This window comes from Hylobates moloch, unplaced genomic scaffold (genome assembly GCF_009828535.3).
Source record: "Hylobates moloch isolate HMO894 unplaced genomic scaffold, HMol_V3 SCAFFOLD_10, whole genome shotgun sequence".
Lineage (NCBI taxonomy): Eukaryota > Metazoa > Chordata > Mammalia > Primates > Hylobatidae > Hylobates > Hylobates moloch.
The window spans coordinates 69,818,985-69,840,216 of NW_026652285.1; the positions used below are offsets into that span (position 1 = coordinate 69,818,985).

General features: G+C 36.7%; 1 protein-coding gene across 4 annotated transcripts in view; it reads left to right on the forward strand.

Annotated features, from left to right (window-relative positions):
• NCBP1 (nuclear cap binding protein subunit 1) overlaps positions 1-21,232 on the forward strand; it is a 38,975-nt gene that overhangs the window by 3,192 nt on the left and 14,551 nt on the right. The window contains exons 2-14 of one of the 4 annotated variants that reach the window (XM_032164633.2): positions 4,386-4,474; positions 5,153-5,253; positions 6,797-6,953; positions 8,712-8,819; positions 9,201-9,322; positions 11,067-11,136; positions 11,580-11,795; positions 14,357-14,454; positions 15,166-15,229; positions 17,662-17,772; positions 18,736-18,800; positions 19,549-19,611; positions 19,858-19,932. In XM_032164633.2, coding sequence (XP_032020524.1) covers positions 4,386-4,474; positions 5,153-5,253; positions 6,797-6,953; positions 8,712-8,819; positions 9,201-9,322; positions 11,067-11,136; positions 11,580-11,795; positions 14,357-14,454; positions 15,166-15,229; positions 17,662-17,772; positions 18,736-18,800; positions 19,549-19,611; positions 19,858-19,932 — 1,339 coding nt within the window. Of the gene's footprint in view, positions 1-4,385; positions 4,475-5,150; positions 5,283-6,796; positions 6,954-8,711; positions 8,820-9,200; positions 9,323-11,066; positions 11,137-11,579; positions 11,796-14,356; positions 14,455-15,165; positions 15,230-17,661; positions 17,773-18,735; positions 18,801-19,548; positions 19,612-19,857; positions 19,933-21,232 lie in introns of those variants that run through there. The other 3 variants (XM_058445585.1, XM_032164635.2, XM_032164636.2) reach the window with 3 other exon arrangements.

Consider the following 21,232-nt stretch of genomic DNA (forward strand, 5'->3'; position numbering starts at 1 on the left):
ATATATATATATATAATCATTTATTCAACAAATATTTAACAGTGCCAAGCTCTGTCCTAATTACTTGCCATACAGCAGTGGACAATATAAAGATAGAGCCTCCCCTCTAGAGTAGAGAGAAGACAGTCAAGTATAGTGTATCATATAGTGACAGGCGCTATGGAGTGATATCAGGTAAAGGGGGGAGAGATTTCTGAGGGAGAAGTTAACTATTTTATGTAAGTTGGTTAGAGAAGGCCTCAGTGTGAATGGCATTTGAACAAAGACTTGCCGGAGGTAAGGTAGCAGCCATATAGCTGTATGGGGAAAAGCAGTGATCCAAAGGTAACCATGGGTGCAAAAGCCTGAAGACTATAGGGTTCCTGTCATGTTCACAGAACAGCAAGGAGGCCAGTGGTGCTGGAGCAGAGTGAGTGAGGGGGAAGTTGTAGGAGATAAGATTAGAGAGATAGCAGAGGGTCGCATCTTATAGGGAGATTATAAAATTATACTTCTGTGTTGAGACTCAACTATCAAAGATTCAGGGAGGTAGGATTAGGAGGCTATACCAGTGAAGTTCATGTAGTAGTCCATTTATAAACAGGGAAAAGGAAATGCTAAATGGAAAGTAATATGTATGAATACTAGTCCAGTGCTAAATCTTAACTAATTGCTTAGACTTGCTTTAAAAATGTCTCTGAAGCTTTGTAGTTACTATGGGATATGCAGTCCATTGTTCTTTTAAGAATGGATTTAGATTGTTCAAAATCTTAGCTAGAAACAATACGAATACAATTTTGGGAATTTTGGCAATTTACAAAAGTTTCAGATTTGCTGTATTAGCCCCATTTAAGCTTCTTAGAATTAGGTCCTTGTCTTTTAGACTGTGGCTGATTTTTTTACTTAAGAAAAAAATAAATAGAAGTGAAAGGATTTGTTACTTTGAGAGAGTATAGTTTATTTCAGAAGTGATGGTTGCCTCTGTTTTAAATCTGCAGGATCAAGGCGTGTTATCTTTCTTTGAAGTTGTTCAATATCAAAATAGATGAGCCAAAAAGAAGGGAACAGTGTGCTTAAGGTTTAAAAACGTAATGTTGAAGTTGTTGGTTTTAGTTACTTTACTTTTTTATTTTACAGGGTTGGTTTTTGTTTTCTATTTTGTGGGTCTAAAATTTCTTGGAAGGCTATAAGATGTACAGTGTACCCATATAAAATTAGGATTGCCTTATAGAGGGGAAATTTATTTGGTTTATTAAGATCCTTTCAGATGGATTTTATACTTGCTTCTCTATACTAGCCAAGTCTGTCTGGGTGAAGTGGTAATGCTATCTTTAATTTACATTTTAAAACTTTTACATAGTTAAATTTTAATAAAAAATCTGTTCTTGCCTTGGGAACTGCCATAGATATGTTTTCTTCAGGGTACATTGAGCTAATTCCCCGAATTGTATTCGTATTGTTTTATTTCATTTCCCTGTTCCCTTACCCAGGTTCTCTCCTGAGTTCAATATCATGTTTCTGTTCGTAAGTTCAGATTGTGTCTGTAGTTTTCACCCCTTCATAGTCTCTCAACTATCAGGTGAGAGTGGAACATTTCTTACCTCTTAATACTTTCTGCCTCCTCCCATTCTCCAGACAAATCTTGTCCTTTAATATAGCCAAAATGAACAGAGGGTTTGCAGTTCAGAGATGTGACTATGTACATGTATTTTCTAGTTGTTTCTTAGAAATCATACCTTCTCTTCCCACAGCACTATTTTCCCTTTTTCAAGCTTATAAGAGGGCCGAGGAGGGTTGCTGTGGTACGATTCCAAACTGGAACAAGCCAGCTGGAAAGTTAAGTTAGGAAGACTGTAGAGGTGGAATAAAGGGTTGGCAAAATAGATGAGCCAGAAAGAAGGGAACAGTGTGCTTAAGGTTTAAAAAACAACAACAAAAAAAACTACTCTCGTTCAGCTAGTTTTTCAGCATCTGCATTCTCCCAGCCTCACTGAAATTTGGTTCTGAGGAGCTCTGCTTTCTAGAATACAGTTTCTTAACATCAGCACTATTGACATTCTTGGCCAGATTGTTTGTTTTGGGAGATGCCCTATGCAACGTGGGATATTTAGCAGCATGCCTGGTCCCTACCCACTAGATGCCAGTTGCTTCCCCTAGTTTTGACTACTAAAAATGTCTCCAAGGATTGCCAGATGACCATTGGGGGCAAAATCTACACCCTGCTGAGAACTACTGCTGTAGAAGAAAGCTATTTGAATGTCCTAGCTGGCAGCTTGCATAAATATTACATCAGTTTGCTTTGTTTTTTTCAATAAGTGAATCCTGGAAATAAAAGACCTTTGTGTGGAAGTTGGCACTTTGGGTGGTGGAACCTTGATAGGTCCTGTGACTTAGGTTTGATATCTACTTAAGAATCAAGGTCCCTGAACCTCTCTGCCACACATGTCTACAACTTTACACAGGCAGATATCTCTAGGAATAAATACATCTCAGCTCTCATGCTGCATGTGTATTATACTTTCTGTGGCATTATCCCTTCAAAATTATAGTTGGTGGACATTCAGTCAGGTTATAATGGTAATTAATGGGTTGGGAAGTTGACACACAGAGTGTCTTACCCTGTAACCTTTATAATACCCCCCCCTCAGATCGTATGTGGATAGTAATAGATTCGTTTTATTCAGCTTCAGTTCATATGGTATCTGAAGATCATTTCAGTCATTCGATAGATTTAACATTCCAAGCTTAGAATAGCCAGGTGCTGTGTTTTATGAGAATCACCATACATCATTTCAAGCCAAGTGTTCCAAGTAATTTGCTTAATTACACTAAGCAAATGTACATGCTTAAAAATATATATCTGAATGAGACGGTATCTACTATCTCTATAAAAAGTCAGCTGAAATGATTCTAAGGTTCTAAGAAATAACACATAAGGAAAATGTTTAATTTTAGTTTTATCCCTAAGAAAAAGAGTTCACCAAAGGGCCAAAGGTTGGCTCATTTGTACAAATTTCCCCACAGAAGGAAAGCCAAGGACATATAGAACATAAACATGTATTTTGAACATGTTTAAGGTAAGTGATGATAAACTTTGTAACAATAATTCCTTTGGCCGTTCAGGTCTGAAGATTGAAGTTATATGTAACTTGCTACTGTGTAACCCTATATCCAACTGCAGATTTTTGTTATTAATACCGATTCCCCGCACAGTTACAGACTCTTGCTTTCTTGCCCATATGCTGACCAAATAATTGAATCAATGGAAGTCGAAAATTGAATTGTATTAGACTAGCCAAAAGTGTTTAGCAGCAGCATCAGGTTCCATACTTAACACTATTATTTTAATTTTTTAAGCTTTATATTATACCACAAAAGGACTTAGGTGAGTGTGTTAAGGCTTTAAACAAAGTGGTAAGAGATACAAACAGCAAGGGTCTTAATAGACAGGTGTTTGAAGTTAATTTTTAGCACACCTTCATTCAACTTGAATTGTTGAGCATTCAAAAAGACAGATGTTTGGTAATGATTTTAGAAGGTAGATTTAAAAAACAGATTATTCGAATGATACGGTTTTTAAATAAATCAGTTATCAGTAATTCAGTTAATAAAAGCTAGTTAAAGCAGGAATTGTAAAACATGTGGTCCTTTTTTCCACCAATTATTCGATATAGTGCTCAGGACTTTTCTTTGAATATATGTATACTGACTGTCGTTCCCATTATTTAGGATAAACTATACCGTTGTGCTGCATCATATGCAGAACTGAAATTGTTAATTGAAGACTTGAGATTAGAGCTTAGAAACATGTGAAGCAAGTGAGAAATCCTAATGTTTTATGCTCCTTTTTCCCATCTTTTGAAGCTTTCCTCTTTATAGCTGATATGACAGCTTTTTTTTTTTTCTGATCAAGTCTTTCCAAAGCATTCGACTTGGTTTTGCACCCTTATTTTGTCATTTACATAATAATTACATTATTAGACTAATGAATACTACTGGTGCTAACAGGTTTTGGAACAAGCAACTGAGGATCAGTAAACAACTCAAGTTAAAAGAATGGGAGTAGCAGTACATGAGTATTCTAACTACTAGTGTTTAACATGTTGGCAGCTTTCCAGCTTGTCCACAGAAATGGACAGGGCTGCTGATTGCATAGCTCCATGGGCACTATTCACACAAAATTTAACATAAATAATGCCTCCTGGAGTTAGTGTATATAGTGGCTCTGGGAATGGGATGCTGTTGGTTAATCTAGCTTAGTCTGAGAAATGGAGGGTCTGTGAAGAGCTTCTACTCTGTAAAAACATAGGGCCTGGTAGAAAAGAGATTATAACCTAAAAAGGTTAAATAAAATTTGTGATAGCAGATTTATCATGTAATGTTAATTTTTTATGTTGCTGAAATAGGTGGGCAGCCTCACAAAAGGAGAAAGACCTCTGATGCAAATGAAACTGAAGATCATTTGGAATCTTTAATATGCAAAGTAGGAGAAAAGGTGTGTCACACAATAGGCATAGGCTGTGATAGGTTTAAGAATGTGGTTAACTGTGCTTTGATTAATTTTTGCAGCTGAAAACTTGAACTACATTTTGGCAAAGCTGCTATTACCATGCATCTGTATCCCAAATTGAATCCATGTTGAAGCCCCTGGGATGTAGATAATTGATCATTTTTAGTACTTTAGTAATTAATAATTTTCATAGAAGATGAGCCTTAGAAGGGACCTAGGGTATAGACCCCTTAATTTATGCATGAACTAAATCATCCCTGAATACTTGAGGTAATTTGCCCAGAGTAAGCGAGTGAATTAGTGAAAGAGGTAAAATGGAGCCCATAGTGTCCTCCCATTTCTAATACTTATTCTGCTATCATAGACTGCTTAGTTTTTAAATTTCACTCGTCCACTTTTCATGGATTTCTAAAGAACAGTAACTATCTGAACTGATTTATACGAAACCCATTATAGCTCTGTATGCATGTAAGACTATTTTAATGATCATGTAGAAATTTTTATTTTAGTTCACTAAAATAGCAATTGAAAGGACAGATGACTGGTAATGATTTTAAAATGATAGATTTTAAAAAATATATATATTTACATTTAAATAGATTTTTAAAAATAAATTTATATTGCTGAGTACTTGACAGATATTTAATGTGATGTCCTCTACAGAGTGCCTGCTCTTTGGAGAGCAACCTAGAAGGCTTGGCTGGTGTTTTGGAAGCTGATCTTCCTAACTACAAGAGCAAGATCTTAAGGCTTCTTTGTACAGTGTATGTATGCAAAAGATTTATGAATCCAGGTGATAAAGTATTATCTACTCTTAAATGCTTTGGGAAATGTTCAAAATACATGTTTATGTTCTATATGTCCTTGGCTTTCCTTCTATGGGGAAATTTGTACAAATGAGCCAACCTTTGGCCCTTTGGTGAACTCTTTTTAGGGATAAAACTAAAATTGAACATTTTCCTTATGTGTTATTTCTTAGAACCTTAGAATCATTTTAGTTGACTTTTTATAGAGATAGTAGATACTATCTCATTCAGATATATATTTTTAAGCATGTACATTTAAATGTATGATACTTACATTTTTAAATTAGTAGTACCAAACAAATTTGGGAATTGGTAACTCAAGTAATAGCCCTTCTTGGAAGACTGAAGATGCTTTGGAAGCCACTATTAATAGGCATGCTCTCTGGATAAACGGGAGTCTTTGTAGTTACATGAAATTGTAATGTATCCATGAGGTGTTTTTAAATTATGAAGGTGATGTTTATCACTTCTCAGCCTTTTAGTTTAGATCAAGTGAAGGTAACTTTAAGAAACTACTAAGGAAATCTTCTGAAATCCTTTGTTAAAATGGAGTAGTATTTATACTTAAACTGTTGGAAGCCTTGTTTGTTTAAGGCTGAATTTGTATTGCTTCGCAGTGTTCTTTTTTAATTTTTGGTTTTGGGAGGGTTTTAGGGAGCACAGTTACCATCAACACAGGTGTTTTTTTGAACACTTGATTGTCGCTGATGTTCTGCTAGGTACTTTAGGAAAACAAGTCAAAGAGAATCTCTTGCCCACTGAATGATTATGACTTCTTACTGCTTTTTGTGCTAATTCTAAAGGCTGCCTAAATTAGGAAAAATTGCTTTTTCTAAAGGTTTATTTTAATCCTTTCCCATACTTTTCAAATAACTTTAATGAAATCAACACACTTGGAGTAAGCAACTGAGACGTAAACAAATCTTAACTCTATCAGAGTACGTTTTTAAAAAATTCAATAATTAACTGGTAGGAACTTAGATGAAACTCGTTTTAATTGTTCATCTTTTCTAGCAACTAGAATAGTGTTTCTCAAAGTAGAATTCTAGTTCCATGACATTTGGTTAGCTAAGTTTAGAAATTCTGAATGCTGCCCCCCCCTCCCCCCCATGATTCTGTATTAAAGAGGCTTGTTTCACCCAGGATTTCTGAGCTATTTTACCATGGAAACCATGTTCTGTGGAAATGCTATTCAGTTCCACTAAGCACACTTGAAGAAAAACTGTTGTAGCATTAGTTTTATTTATTTCAGTATGATAAATTTACAATTAAATCATTTACTTTCTTAACTCTTAGATTAACTAATAAATTAAAATGAAAAATTACGGGACTGTGTCTGTAACATTTCTCAATGACATGCTTTTTCTGAAGTATTTTTAAAGACATAGCTAAAAGTAATCCTGTTCCAAAGTTAATGAAATGATAAAAAGATTCACATAAAATTCAGCAACTTAACGCCATTGTTTTGGGATTTTCTTGTTATACTGGGTTCTTAAATCAGTGCACGCCTGTTACCTGAGAAGCTGACAATTTATACAACATTAGTTGGACTACTGAATGCCAGGAATTACAACTTTGGTGGAGAATTTGTAGAAGCCATGATTCGTCAACTTAAAGAATCATTGAAAGCAAACAATTATAATGAAGCCGTATATTTGGTAAGTTTGTTTGTTTGTTGGTATGTTTACGACTTACTGTTGGGATGGAGGGAAAAGGCGAGCTACAACCAAATAATTTAAAATGCTCTCCTAAAGCATTCTCATTCACTTTCATAGCTTAATAAGCCACCTTTATTTTGACGATACCCCCAAATCTGTAACTGTATCTCCAGCCTTTCTCCTGAGCTCCAGTCCAGTATTCCAGATGCTAGCTGCATAGCCTTCAGACACCTTACTAGGAAGTGCCTAAATTAATGCATCATTCATACCTCCTTTTTTCTGCCCTCTCCCCAGCTCATACAATGGCCACTGTGTACTGAATAACCCATCTAGAAAGCTGAGCATTAATTTTTGTCTTCCCTTTGCCCTCTTGTACCATAGGTGTTCCCAATCCCTGTCAATTCTGTCTTCCTAATTTCTCTCAACTCTGTCCTTTCTTGGTCTCCAGGGCCTCTAGCATAGTTTATGCCTTCCTCCAGATGTCCTTAATAGCCTCTTAACTGATCTTTTTGCATCTAGATTCTCTGCCTTTCACTTTGTGTTCTACAGTGGCACCAGACTGGTCTTTCTATAACTAGGCTCTGCACATGTTTGTTACTGGTTAAAAAAACCTTAGTTCCTTCTCATTGTCTACAGTGAGTGGTCTTAAAAGCCTGGTACACAAGATGATTCCTTGGGTTGCAGGAAGTGAATATTAAAAACTCTTATTTATCTTAAGTGGAAATGAAATTAAGCCTTACTAATAATACATAGATTAATGGTGATCCAGTATATATCATAAATACATAGGTATGTGTTGAAGATATGTGATCAAATTCTTTTTTACTGAGTACACAATCAAAAAAGTTTGGACACCCATCAGGCTATAGGATTAAAGTCCAGACTCTTTAGCCTGACCCTTTAATGGTTTCCCCAGTCTGTTTCTCTATTCTTGTCTCCCATACACTCTCCAGCAATATCAAAATAACTTGCAGATCCCTAAACACACCTTGTTTTTGAATCTCCATGCCTAGACTGCCCTCCTTGCTCACTACTTGGGACTGTTGCTTATCCTTTATGACCTAGCCTAATTGTTACCTCCTTTGTGATGCTTTCCCCAACTCCCTTTGTCATTGTTCCTAAAAAATGCTTAATTTGCCTTTTAGTGTGGGACTCATTCCTTTGTATTGAGATTGTGCTTGTTCCACTAGAATGGGTCCCCTAACAGTGACTTTTAGTAGTGTTTAGCAATAGCACGCTAAGCACACCCAATAAATATGTGTTCTGTAATTTCCATTTCTGTAATTCAGTGAAAATTACAGCCAAACAGAAAAGGAGATTATAGGTTGAAGTAACTAGAATATTTTACAATCTGGATTCTTGATGTAGTACAGCATAGAAACCTGTGAACTCACAGATTGCTGTCCTTTATATAGTCTTTGTTACAGCTTCTCAATTCTGCCATTGTAGTACAAAAGCAACCATAGACAATATGTAACTGAATGAGCATGGCTATTCCACTAAGTTTACTTATGGACACTGAAACTTGAATTTCATGTAATTTGTATGTGTCATAAAATACTCGATTTTTGTTTCAAGCATTTAAAAATGTAAAAACCATTTTTAGTTCCCAGCTATGCAAAAAACAGATAGTAGGCTAGATCCAGCCCTTAGGCTATAGTTTTTCAGACCAATAGTTTAGCCTATACAAGGTTGCTTATTTTGTAGTTATTATAAAGAACATTTAGGTTTAATAGCAGAAATTGTTTGCCCCAACAGGTCCGTTTTTTATCTGATCTTGTGAATTGTCATGTGATTGCCGCCCCATCAATGGTTGCTATGTTTGAAAATTTTGTAAGCGTAACTCAGGAAGAAGATGTGCCTCAGGTAAGAGAACCCCTCATGCTGAATCTTGAGGGGTTCTTGAGGGGTTACTGAATCCTGGTACTTTCATATAGTACCAGGAATTTTTCGCTGATAACCCATTAGCAATGAAGAAAAAATAACAGCAGACTATCACACTTTAAGTTCTTACTATCTAAAAATTAAGTTGACTGGCACACTGGTGGGTTCTCATAATATCTGTATGTTGATTTAAATGATGCTGTCTAGTAAGATTAGAACTAATATATCTAGAAATGCTCTGTATAAACCAGATGTCTTAAGTCCTATTAAATAGCTTCCATAGGATTTCATTCAAGAATAAATAAAATATGAACGAATATAATTAAAGCATATTTTAAACTTAACTTTTTAAAAATCCTTTAGGTGCGACGAGATTGGTATGTGTATGCATTTCTGTCATCTTTGCCCTGGGTTGGAAAGGAGTTGTACGAAAAGAAAGATGCAGAGATGGACCGCATCTTTGCCAACACTGAAAGCTATCTTAAGTAAGGGCACAGCTCATAGTACTCTTTGTTGCTTAGGTAAAGGATATCTTATATCAGTGATATCATTTGAGTTTCTCAAAAATAAGCTGTAGAGCTCCTGAAGGTATTTTCTAGGTAATCCTGTTCTCCTGCTGTTTTAACTCACTGAGACCTCAAAGTAGTCAGATAGGGTTTGCTTACTTTTGCCAGTGCAAAGGACAGTTGGTAATATAGCTTCTTTTAAGCTGCTTTTATATGTTTATAAAAGACATAAAACACCCTAGTGCAATAGTTCCTCAAATATTAGCGTGGATAAGAATTACCTGTGGTACTTAAAATACTCAGACCCCAACCCCCAGATCTAATAAATTATACAGTTTGAGAGAGAGGTTTGGACATCTGTATTATTAACACATTTCACAAGTGGAGAACCACTGTCCTAGCACATACAATATATTTATTTCATGTGAATTAATCCTAAATCAAGGTCTTAAAACGGGTCCTTAACCCTCCATCCAGCCAGTACTTGTAATATGACACATTTCAATTAAAATAGTCACGTCTTCCCATTACCCATCTCTCCCAAGCCAATGTAAAAGCTTGGTTTATATTGTTAGATGCAATAATAATAAATAGGTCTTTTTAGTAAATTTATGCTTAACTATCCAGCAACATGGTAATGGTTATGTGGCCCTTAGGTTTTTACAGATTCATTTTGTTGTTAGGTTTCATTTTCTCTTTTTTAAGTGCTTTTTTTGGATAACTGTTAATAGCTACTTAGTTGGTTATTAAGTAAAGTTAAAAGAAGCTTAAAAAATAAGAATCTTTTGGCCGGGCGCAGTGGCTCACGCCTGTAATCCCAGCACTTTGGGAGGCTGAGGCGGGTGCATCACCTGAGGTCAGGAGTTTGAGACCAGCCTGGCCAACATGGTGAAAACCCATCTCTACTAAAAAATACAAAAATTAACCGAGCGTGGTGCTGGGTGCCTGTAATCCCAGCTACTCGGGAGGCTGAGGCAGGAGAATTGCTTGAACCCAGGAGACGGAGGTTGCAGTGAGCCGACATGGTGCCGCCACTGCACTCCAGCCTGGGCGACAGAGTGAGACTCCATCAAAAAAAAAAAAAAAAAAAAAAAAGAATATTGCGTGTGTGTATACATATCCTTTCTCTTTTTTATTCAAATGATAGCCCGATATACACACTGTTCTTCACTTGGCTTTTTTTTTTTTCTTACTATAACTTGGATTTGTTGCATAAAAATACTTAACTCTACTTCATTCTTTTTAGCAGTTGTAGGGTATTTCACTTTTTAATGTACCATGATTTCTGAAGTCTCCTGTTGGTGGATGTTTAGGTTATTTTCAATCTTTTGCTATTATAAACAATGTTTCAGTGAATATCTTTGTGTATATGTCTTTATGTACATGTGCAAATATATTTATGGGGGATATAAATTTTTAGGAATGGCACTGCTGGGTTGAAGATTCTAAACAATTTTGATAGATTTAGTCAAATTACCTTCCAAAGAGATAATACTCTCCCAAAGAGATTATACCAGTTAACCTCTTTGTCAACAATGTTTGAGACTGAATCTTGACCTGCATCTTGATGATACACAGTACATTATCAAAACAGTTGATATCTGCCACTCCAGTAGGTACAATGTTATTTCATTGCTTTAATTTACATTTTAATAACTATGAAGGTGACTGAGCATCTCATGTTTTTAAAAGCCTAAATGTAGATTTTCATTTTTATCTTTAGAAGACGCCAAAAAACTCATGTACCCATGTTACAGGTATGGACTGCTGATAAACCACATCCACAAGAAGAGGTAAATTGATTTCAGTCTCTTGTGATACAAACACAGTCAGCTCTTGAATAGATTCTTATCTCTGTTAAGATACTCAGACCATTCCATTTTACCCTTTGGGTGTGTTTCTACATTTCATGATAGCTCCTTCTCATAGCTCTAGGTGTATGGTAGATTTTTAATAGATGATAGAATGTAATTGAAATATTCCATTGTTCTTTGGAATGCCAGCTGTTACAGAGTTGACGTATATTTATTTAAATACTCAATTTGAAAAATGTAAAAACAGTTCCAAACAGATAGAGTTTGTAAGTAAAATAAAAACAAAAACTTAGCACCTTTTTTTGTACCATCTTACAAGTTAGCTTACTTTTGTATCCTGTGTTTTAAAGGGTACTGATTTTTTCATTTTGTCTAGTCAAAATGTTAATTATATTAATGATTAAAAATTAATCTGTCTTTAGTATTTAGATTGCCTGTGGGCCCAGATTCAGAAATTGAAAAAGGATCGCTGGCAGGAACGGCACATCCTAAGACCTTATCTTGCCTTTGACAGCATCCTGTGTGAAGCACTGCAGCACAATCTGCCTCCTTTTACACCACCTCCTCACACTGAAGATTCAGTGTACCCAATGCCAAGGGTCATCTTCAGAATGTTTGATTACACAGATGATCCCGAGGTAAGTGACTGACTAAAAGTCCTAGATATGACTTGTGTTGCATTGTGCTTGTGGGTTAATCCCGCTCGAATTAGGCCTGTGGTATGTTTTAATTTTGAGTTGTTTTTATCTAAGAAGGTCAGTAGCAATGAAGTTAACTTTTTTTTTTGAGACGGAGTCTCGCTCTGTCGCCCAGGCTGGAGTGCAGTGGCGCAATCTCGGCTCACTGCAAGCTCCGACTCCCAGATTCATGCCATTCTCCTGCCTCAGCCTCTCCGAGTAGCTGGGACTACAGGCGCCCTCCACCATGCCTGGCTAATTTTTTGTATTTTTAGTAGAGACAGGGTTTCACTGTGGTCTCGATCTCCTGACCTCGTGATCTGCCGGCTTCGGCCTCCCAAAGTGCTGGGATTACAAGCGTGAGCCACCGCGCCCGGCCAGCTTTTTAATTCAGTGAATGATATCACCTCATTATGCAAGAAATTATATTTGGCATGTGTAAATAAATTTGAGAGACATGCACAGTTTGCAGGCTAAGAGTGTGGGTTTTGGGTTTTGAGAGCTACATTGGTTTGTGTTTTAATCTTGGTTTAGCCAAATACTAGCTGCGTGAATTTGGGAAGGTTATTTCCCTCCCTGTGCTTTCATTTCCTGAAGATAATAATAATAGTATATATCTCATAATAGTAGTATATATATCATGTTATGAGGATTAAATTATTAACATGTAAAATGCATAGAACAAGAACAGTGTCTGTCACATGATGAATGCTCAGTCATTCTGGCAATTTTTCTTTCTTTTTTTTTTTCTTTTCGAAATGGAGTCTCACTTTGTTGCCCAGGCTGGAGGTGAGATCTAAGCTCACTGCAACCTCCGCCTCCTGTGCTTAAGTGATCCTTCCACTTCAGCCTCCTGAGTAGCTGTGACCACAGGCATGCGTCCCCTAGCCTGGCAAATTTTTTGTAGAGTTGAGATTTTGCCATGTTGCCCTGGCTGGTCTCGAACTCCTGGGCTCAAGCAATTCGTCCACCTCGTTTTCCCAAAGTGCTGGGTTTACAGGCATGAGCCACTGCACCTGTCCATAATTATACTTAATAAGGTTATTTCTCAATAAAAGTACCTAGTTTTAGATATGGTCCCTCTCTAGGCAACACAGCCTGTCTTGTGATGATTCATATTGTATGATTATTTGAAAACAAATGTTAGAAGTATTTTTAATTAAAAAATTCCAAAGATTAGTCTAAGCTGACTTTATCATTTTTAATATACATATTCTTTATTTCAAAGTCAAGTTTCCTGGCAGCCATTGTACTGTTATAATTGTATATTGTACAATTAAGAAAATTTGTAATTTTCATTGTGGGTACTATCCTGTGTATTGTAAGATGCTCAGTGGTGTCCCTGACCTCTACCCTCTAAATGTCAATAGCACTCTCCCTGCCTCAGTTTTGACAACCAAAAATATCTCCGGAGAGTGCAATATGTCCCCTCAAGGGCAAAATTGCCCCCAGTTGAAAACTATTGCCATAAGAATTAATATTACCACCTAAGTCAAATTTGAGTTTCTTCTATTGTCTCTTTTCTGTCGTGTGGTAAAGTGCTTATGACCAGTAGGAATTTAGTATATATGTAATCTATTTTGGAATGAAAATTTGTCAGATAATCAGTTACATATACAACATTATCAGCTTGCTGCCATCTTTGCTATATTCCGTATGTAACCAGATACTTTAGTCAAAATTATGTAATGATCTACTTAGATGTATCTAACTGAAAATCTGGTTTACATTTAAGACTGCTAATGTTTGTGGTCAGATTTTTTGTGTGTGTGCAAGAGAAACTAGAATGGGACCTCAAAATGTGTTTCTCCTGTATTTATATTTAATTGGTGTCACCTCTGTAAGGTGCATATCCATCCCTTGCTAGAAGAGTATAAATATATAAAATACTTATTACTCTCAAAACAAACAGGATTTTGTTTCTGTTCTGGCCTTTTACAAGTTGTTTATTAAAAAGCATTAGAAATTGTAAAAAAAAGATTAGAATCATCCAGAAGTCATTATTAAAGGTCTGTTTTGTGTTTTTCGAACCTGTTTGCTGTGAATACACTTAAGAATGAAATAATGCCATGTAGGGAATATGTTTTGAGCTTAGACAATATATTATGGGCATCTTTCAATTCATGCATGACTTTTTATGGTTATGTGGTGTTTGAATAGAATTTTCTCTCTGCATAGTTATTAATGGAAATAATTCACTCTCTTGGTTTAAAAAATAAACCCTGTAAGACTTGTATTATCCAGAATTATTTAGTTTCATATAATAATTGGTGTGTAAAGTAGGCAGTGGTTGTATGGTTAGGTATGAGATGCAGTAGAAAAAACACTACAGCTGATACTCTGGGGTGTAAGTGAACATGACAATGGAATTTCCTGAAATATAGAGCTTTAACACCTCAGAACTTTTATCCCCATCACCCAGTTTAGTGCCTGGAACATAATAGTCGCTCAAATATTTGTTGAATAAGTAAAAGAAATATGTCTTCTAGGCCTGTAGTGTACACATTTGGTTTTCTTTCCAGGGTCCTGTCATGCCAGGGAGTCATTCAGTGGAAAGATTTGTAATAGAAGAGAATCTTCACTGCATCATTAAGTCCCACTGGAAGGAAAGGAAGACTTGGTAAGATTCTTTTCGTGGTACTTTTAGAAGGGAGAGAAAGCAGCAATTTTGATGATTCAGTAAGAGCAAAATATATGTTGAGAGTATAAGAAAATTGTATCCTCCTGACTCCCTGTCTTGCTAAAATCAGTTTCTAAAAACACTTGCTTTACTTTCTCAAGGCTCTTCACCCTTGTATAGTACTTTTCAAGGTGCTTTATAGTAATAAGCATATGATGCCAGTGTGTTTGGTGTGGATATTTAGCATATGCTATGGAGAGCTTGAATGGCAAGTTATTTTGGGTTTGGATACCAATGGTTTTGCCCTGTTTTCTAGCATTTAGACACCCAAGCTTTGAAATTTTTTTTTTTTAAATAAAATTTTCTTAAACTTTGGAAAGTTTGGTTTAGATTTTAAGGTGAAAATGAATATAGTATTATGAGAGTGATTTACTCTATTAAAACTTCTGTAAGTTAGTACATCTGAATATGCTTCCTTAGTATTATTACCTAGACTCCTTTTGATCTTTCAAGAAATTTTGGATGCAGTAAAGATTTTCCTTGTGGTAGACAGAATAATTTATGCCATAGTTAAATGAAGTAACTGAAATCTAGGACATTTCAAAAAAGATTTTTCTTTGCTTATATCTAAACACATTGCTTTTGAAACTGCTTATTTGACTTTTCTTGTGTCTTCGTATACTTATTAAACTTAAATTACACTTTTTATAGTGCTGCACAGTTAGTGAGCTATCCAGGGAAGAACAAGATCCCCTTGAACTACCACATAGTTGAGGTATGAATTCCATGTGGAGCGTGTTTCTGAGTTTCAGAATCTTTCTGTTGGCTTTAAAGTATAATCTACTCTTGGCTTATTTATTTATTTATTTATTGCTACTTGTCCAGCATTCAAAATTAACAGAGAAGCAAGGAAATTGCTGTCAGTTTTGGTGCTCTATTAGCCATGTTAGTAAAGAGAAAAAAGGAGATTGAAACCAGTAGCCAAATGGAATTTTGAATTGCCTATAAGTTATTTATATAGTATGTCTTCATTCATGGATAGTTGTTGTGGATAATGTAAGTTACCTCTAGCTCTGTCAATACGTTGTCCACTTAACAAACATATAAGTGATTTAAATACTTTAAAATATCATTTTAGACAGATAACGTATCTTCAATTGTGTTTATCTGGCCTCTCAGTACTCACATAAACTTAGTGTATTATTTACTGTAACACAAAGTGTAGATGAATCATCATTTATTCTTAGAAATCTAAAGAGCCAAGCAGTTTAAAAATAGAGTAGCAACACTTTTGACTTCATATTAACTCGTACAAAAGGTTGATGTTAGTATACAGTTGAATACATTATAGAGATTTATATCAAAAAACAGTGTTCACTTGACACATGAGTCAAACTGTTAACTGCATTTTTTTTTTCCAGATGGAATCTTGCTCTGTCGCCCAGGCCAGAGGGCAGTGGCGTGATCTTGGCTCACTGCAGCCTCCGCCCCCAGGGTTCAAGCGATTCTTCTGCCTCAGCTTCCTGAGTAGCTGGGACTACAGGCGTACACCACCACGCCCGGCTAATTTTTGTATTTTTAGTAGAGACAGGGTTTCACCATATTGGCCAGGCTGGTCTTGAACTCCTGACCTCGTGATCTGCCTGCCTTGGGCTCCCAAGGTGCTGGGATTACAGGCATGAGCCACTGTGCCCAGCCCACTGCATTATTTCTTTATATTAAAGTATTCATGGGCCAGGCTCAGTGGCTCATACCTATAATTCCAGCAATTTGGGGGACTCAGGCAGGCTGATAGCTTGAGCTCAGGAGTTCGAGACCAGCCTGGGCAACATGGCAAAATCCTGTCTCCACTAAAAATAAAAATAAAAATGAAAAGAAAGAGCCAGCCATGGTGGCATGCACCTGTGGTCCCTGCTACTTAGGGGTGGGAGGATCACTTGAGCCTAGGAGGTCAAGGCTGCAGTGAGCCGAAATTGTGCCTCTGCACTCCAGCCTGGGTGACAGAGTGAGACTCCGTCTCAAAATAAATAAATAGTATTCATGAAAGAGACAGCATAGATAGGATGTATTAAGAGTCGTATCCTCTACTGACTGAGCTAGCTGGGCCTGATAGGATGTATTAAGATTCACATTTTATTAATATTGCACTTTTGTGCTTTTTTAAAAAAAGTACTGTGTATTTCCTATCTTTACAAAACTTGAATATACTTAATGCTGTGAACTTGGCTCAATGTCATGTCCAAAATGCAAAATGTCATTTTTAAATCTGCAGAATGTATAGAAATTCATCAGACCGAAGTGTAGAAGTGTGAGAGATAGGTAAGAGTAAAGGATGCAGACTAGGGCTTTAGAATTCTAGGCAGGTGGTCCACCAATTATACAGAGAGAGTGGGAAGGAAGTTTCTGAATAAGACGCATGGCAAAGAAGTCTTGGACTGCCAGAAAGATCTGGGTATCTATTTCAAGTGACAGTGTGGAATGACTTGATTTTCTTGTTTCCTGACCCCAGAGTCTAAAAGAATTCTTTTTTTTTTTTTTTTTTTTTTTGTGAGATGGAGTCTTGCTCTGTCGTCTAGGCTGGAGTGCAGTGACACGCCCTCAGCCCAGTGCAACCTCCACCTCCTGGGTTCAAGCAGTTCTTCTGCCTCAGCCTCTCAAGTTGCTGGGACTATAGGTGCCCACCACCACACGCGGCTAATTTTTGTATTTTTTTGTAGAGACAGGGTTTCACCGTGTTGGCCAGGCTGGTCTCGAACTCCTGACCTCAAGTAATCTGCCTGCCTCAGCCTCCCAAAGTGCTGGGATTACAGGCGTGAGCCACTGCGCCCAGCCTAAGAGTTCTTGTTACTTATAGGAATGAAACTGTCATGGATCTTTTGAGCCCCTCAAAAAGCTGTACATCCTGGCTCAGCTGTGGTGCTTTCAAAGTTGGAATTTAATTGCATAGTTCTCTGGAAGGAGTGTAGATCAAATAAGCATTAGTGTTGTGTGTTTTTATTTTATCAAATTACAGAGAGAAGAAATTTTCATTAGTTTTCAGTTTTAGATTTTTGTGTTTGAAAGAGCATAATTTTAAATATTAAAAAGTAATTCCATTTTCATTATGAATGCATGGAGTTAGAGCTCAGATTTAGAATGTTAAGGTCTTTCTAATAGAAGTGCAAAGGTAGCAATTGGATTGAATTATGACTCATGATTCTTTTGTAGGTGATCTTTGCAGAGCTGTTTCAACTTCCAGCACCCCCTCACATTGATGTGATGTACACAACACTCCTCATTGAACTGTGCAAACTTCAGCCTGGCTCTCTACCCCAAGTTGTATCCTTTCCTTTGTTTTTAAACTTAATCTCTTTGGCTTGGTCTTAAAAGATTATTAAATATTTCTGCTTGTGGGTTTAAATTTTGTAGGTAAAAAATGTGGCTTTTGAAGTGTGTTTTGTGTGTGTATTACATATATGTACTTGTATGTCTATAAATACATATGTACCTATACATATGTAGATACATGCTTCACTATTTGGGTCAGGAAGCTCAAAAATAGACAAAAATGAAATTTGTTGCCTAGATTGACTTTTCCTCTCACAATAGGTTTCTCTGAAGGATGTGATGCTTGCTGTTTGATACAGCATTTTACCCACAGTAGAACTTCTTTCAGAGTTGGAATTAATCTTCCCAAATCCTGCCACTGCTTTATTAGCTAAGTTTCTATGACATTCTAAACCCTTTGTTGTCATTCAGCAATGTTCACAAGGAGTTGATTCCATCTCAGAAAACCACTTTCTTTGCTCATACATAGAAAGCATCTTCTTATTTTTTAAAGTTTTATTATGGGATTGCAGCAATTAATAATAATGGAAAAGCTTGTTTTATTGTAAAAATTACCAGTATGTGACACAGAGACATGAAACAAGCAGATGCCATTGGAAAAATGGTGCCAGTAGATTTGCTCGTTGCAGGGTCGCCACAAACCTTCAGTTAAAAAAAAAAAAAAAGGCAATTTCTGCTAAGCACAATGAAACAGTGTATGCCTGTGCGTATGGAGGAGCATGGGGAAATTTGGGAGGTGATGAAAATATTATCTTGATTTCACAAGTGTATGCAGGTTAAATTCATTATACATCACTGATATTTCAAAGCTGTAAGAAAAAACAAGATTGTGTGAAAAGATGTTCAGCATTATTAATCATTATAAAGACTTGAAATGTTTTATTTCTATTCTTGTCTATTACAATTTATTTGGGATAAAAGTGGAGAACAGTTTTCCTTATCCTAAATTCACAGCTTGCACAGGCAACTGAAATGCTATACATGCGTTTGGACACAATGAACACTACCTGTGTAGACAGGTACAGTAATCGCTTTACTGCTGAGCTAACAGCTTTTACTTCCTGTACTTCATAAAGGAATTTGATAAAGACATTTTTAAGAATTTCCATGTTTAGTTTTTTTCTTGCCTCCCAAAATAACCTTTGTCTAATAACCAGACTCATACTTAATGTAACATTACGTTTTTTGATGTCCATGCTATGATTTTAATTTCATTCTCTAGTCAAGTATCAAAGACTATACTTTGGCTCTGCCATTTATGAAATGTTTTATCTGCAATTTCTTTTTTTTATTTGAGACAGAGTCTTGCTCTGTCACCCAGGCTGGAGTGCAGTGGGATGAGCATAGCTCATTATAACCTCGAACTTGTGGGCTCAAGCAATCCTCCTGCCTTAGTCTCCATCCTGAGTAGCTGGGATTACAGGCATGAGCCACTACACCTGGCCTGCAGTTTCATCTTTTTTTTTTTTTTCTTGCTTCAGTTTCATCATCTTTTATATGGGGAAAATAATATGTACCTTGGAAGTTGTGAGAATTAAATAATAAACATGTTAGGTGCCCACACAAAACAGGTACTAGAATTGTATCTGCCATTGACCTAAAAAGGATAAAGAGAGTTGGCAGAAGATACAGCTGCATGTAGGGGAATATGCTTTTCATTAACTCTGTAAAATCGGGTTTTATCTGTTTGAAGGCTTATGTAAGTTACTGTTCTAAATCCCAGCCATTCTTCCTTTTTCTTTGCCTACCTCCCCCTTCTCTACATAGGTTTATTAATTGGTTTTCTCATCATCTAAGTAACTTCCAGTTCCGTTGGAGCTGGGAAGATTGGTAAGTGATGGTGTGTTTTATCCTTTTCTGTAGTCAAAAAACTACTAATGTTTACTACTAATGTTTAAAAGGGTCTAAAATATTTAATTTCTTGGAAACTATTTGTAGTTAAGTACAAATAGTTACAAGTGCAATTATAACTTAACAAAACTTGTAAGTTGTTATAAGTTAACAGATAATTATAGTACAAATGGGTGTAAGTGCAGATTCTATGTAAGCATTGATAAAACTACCTTTCCTCCTTAGGTCAGATTGTCTTAGTCAAGATCCTGAAAGTCCCAAACCAAAGTTTGTAAGAGAAGTTCTAGAAAAATGTATGAGGTAAGTTTTTTGTGTTTTCTCCTTTGTTTAGGTCTTTTAACTTCTTTGGGAGGATTTCTTTCTCTTCTCTGCACTTGTGATGTGTGTTCAGAATATTGGATTCAAAATCCACTTACTCATCTTCCATCCCATTTTTAATCAAGATTTAGGCTAAAAAAAATTAGGCAACCATGCCATATAGATTCCATGTGAATTTAAGCCAGTAAGTTCTTTTAAAGATGTTACAGGCCAGGCGCAGTGGCTCACGCCTATAATCCCAGCACTTTGGGAGGCCAAGGCGGGTAGATCACATGATGTCAGGAGTTCAGACTAGCATGGCCAACATGAGGAAACCCCGTCTCTACTAAAAATACAAAAATTTGCGAGGCGTGTTGGCAAACTCCTGTAATCCCAGCCACTTGGGAGGCTGAGGCAGGAGAGTCGCTTGAGCCAAGATTGCGCCACTGCACTCCAATCTGGCCAACAGAGCGATACTCTTATCTCAAAAAAAAAATAAAATAAAAAAGATGTTATATATGAAATGAATTCAGATTTATAGAAAAGTTGGCACAACATTACAAAGAATTCTGTATCCTATTCACCTAGATTCCATAGCTATTAACATTTTATCATGTTTGCTCTCATGCTTACTCCCTTTTCGTCTCTCCCTAGAGACCCATTACATTGGTTTTCCTTTGAGAATAAGCTGCATACCCAGCTGATGCAATGGCCCATTATCCTTTAATGTTCCATTACATATCTTCCCAAAACAAAACCACTCTCCTACCTAGCCAGCATACAACCTTTTAGATCAGAAAATTAGCTGTGGTACAATCCTACCACATAATTCACAGGTGCTACTGAAATTTTGCCAGCCGTCCCAACGTCTGTATTTCCTGTCTGGTCTGGAGTGGTTTTTTTTTTTTTTTTTTTTTTTTTTTTGAGATGGAGTCTCGCTCTGTCACCCAGGCTGGAGTGCAGTGGCACAATCTTGGCTCACTGCAAACGCCACATCCCGGGTTCACGCCATTCTCCTGCCTCAGCCTCCTGGTAGCTGGGACTACAGGTGCCCGCCACCACACCTGGCTAATTTTTTGTAGTTTTAGTAGAGACGAGGTTTCACCATGTTAGCCGGGATGGTCTCGATCTCCTGACCTCGTGATCCGCCCGCGTTGGGCTCCCAAAGTGCTGGGATTATAAGCATGAGCCACCGTGCCCGGCCTGGTCTGGAATCTTATCCAGGTACATGTATAGTGTTGAGTTGTCATTCTCTTCGGATTCCTTCAGTCTTGAACACTTATTCTTTTTCTGTCTTTGTGGT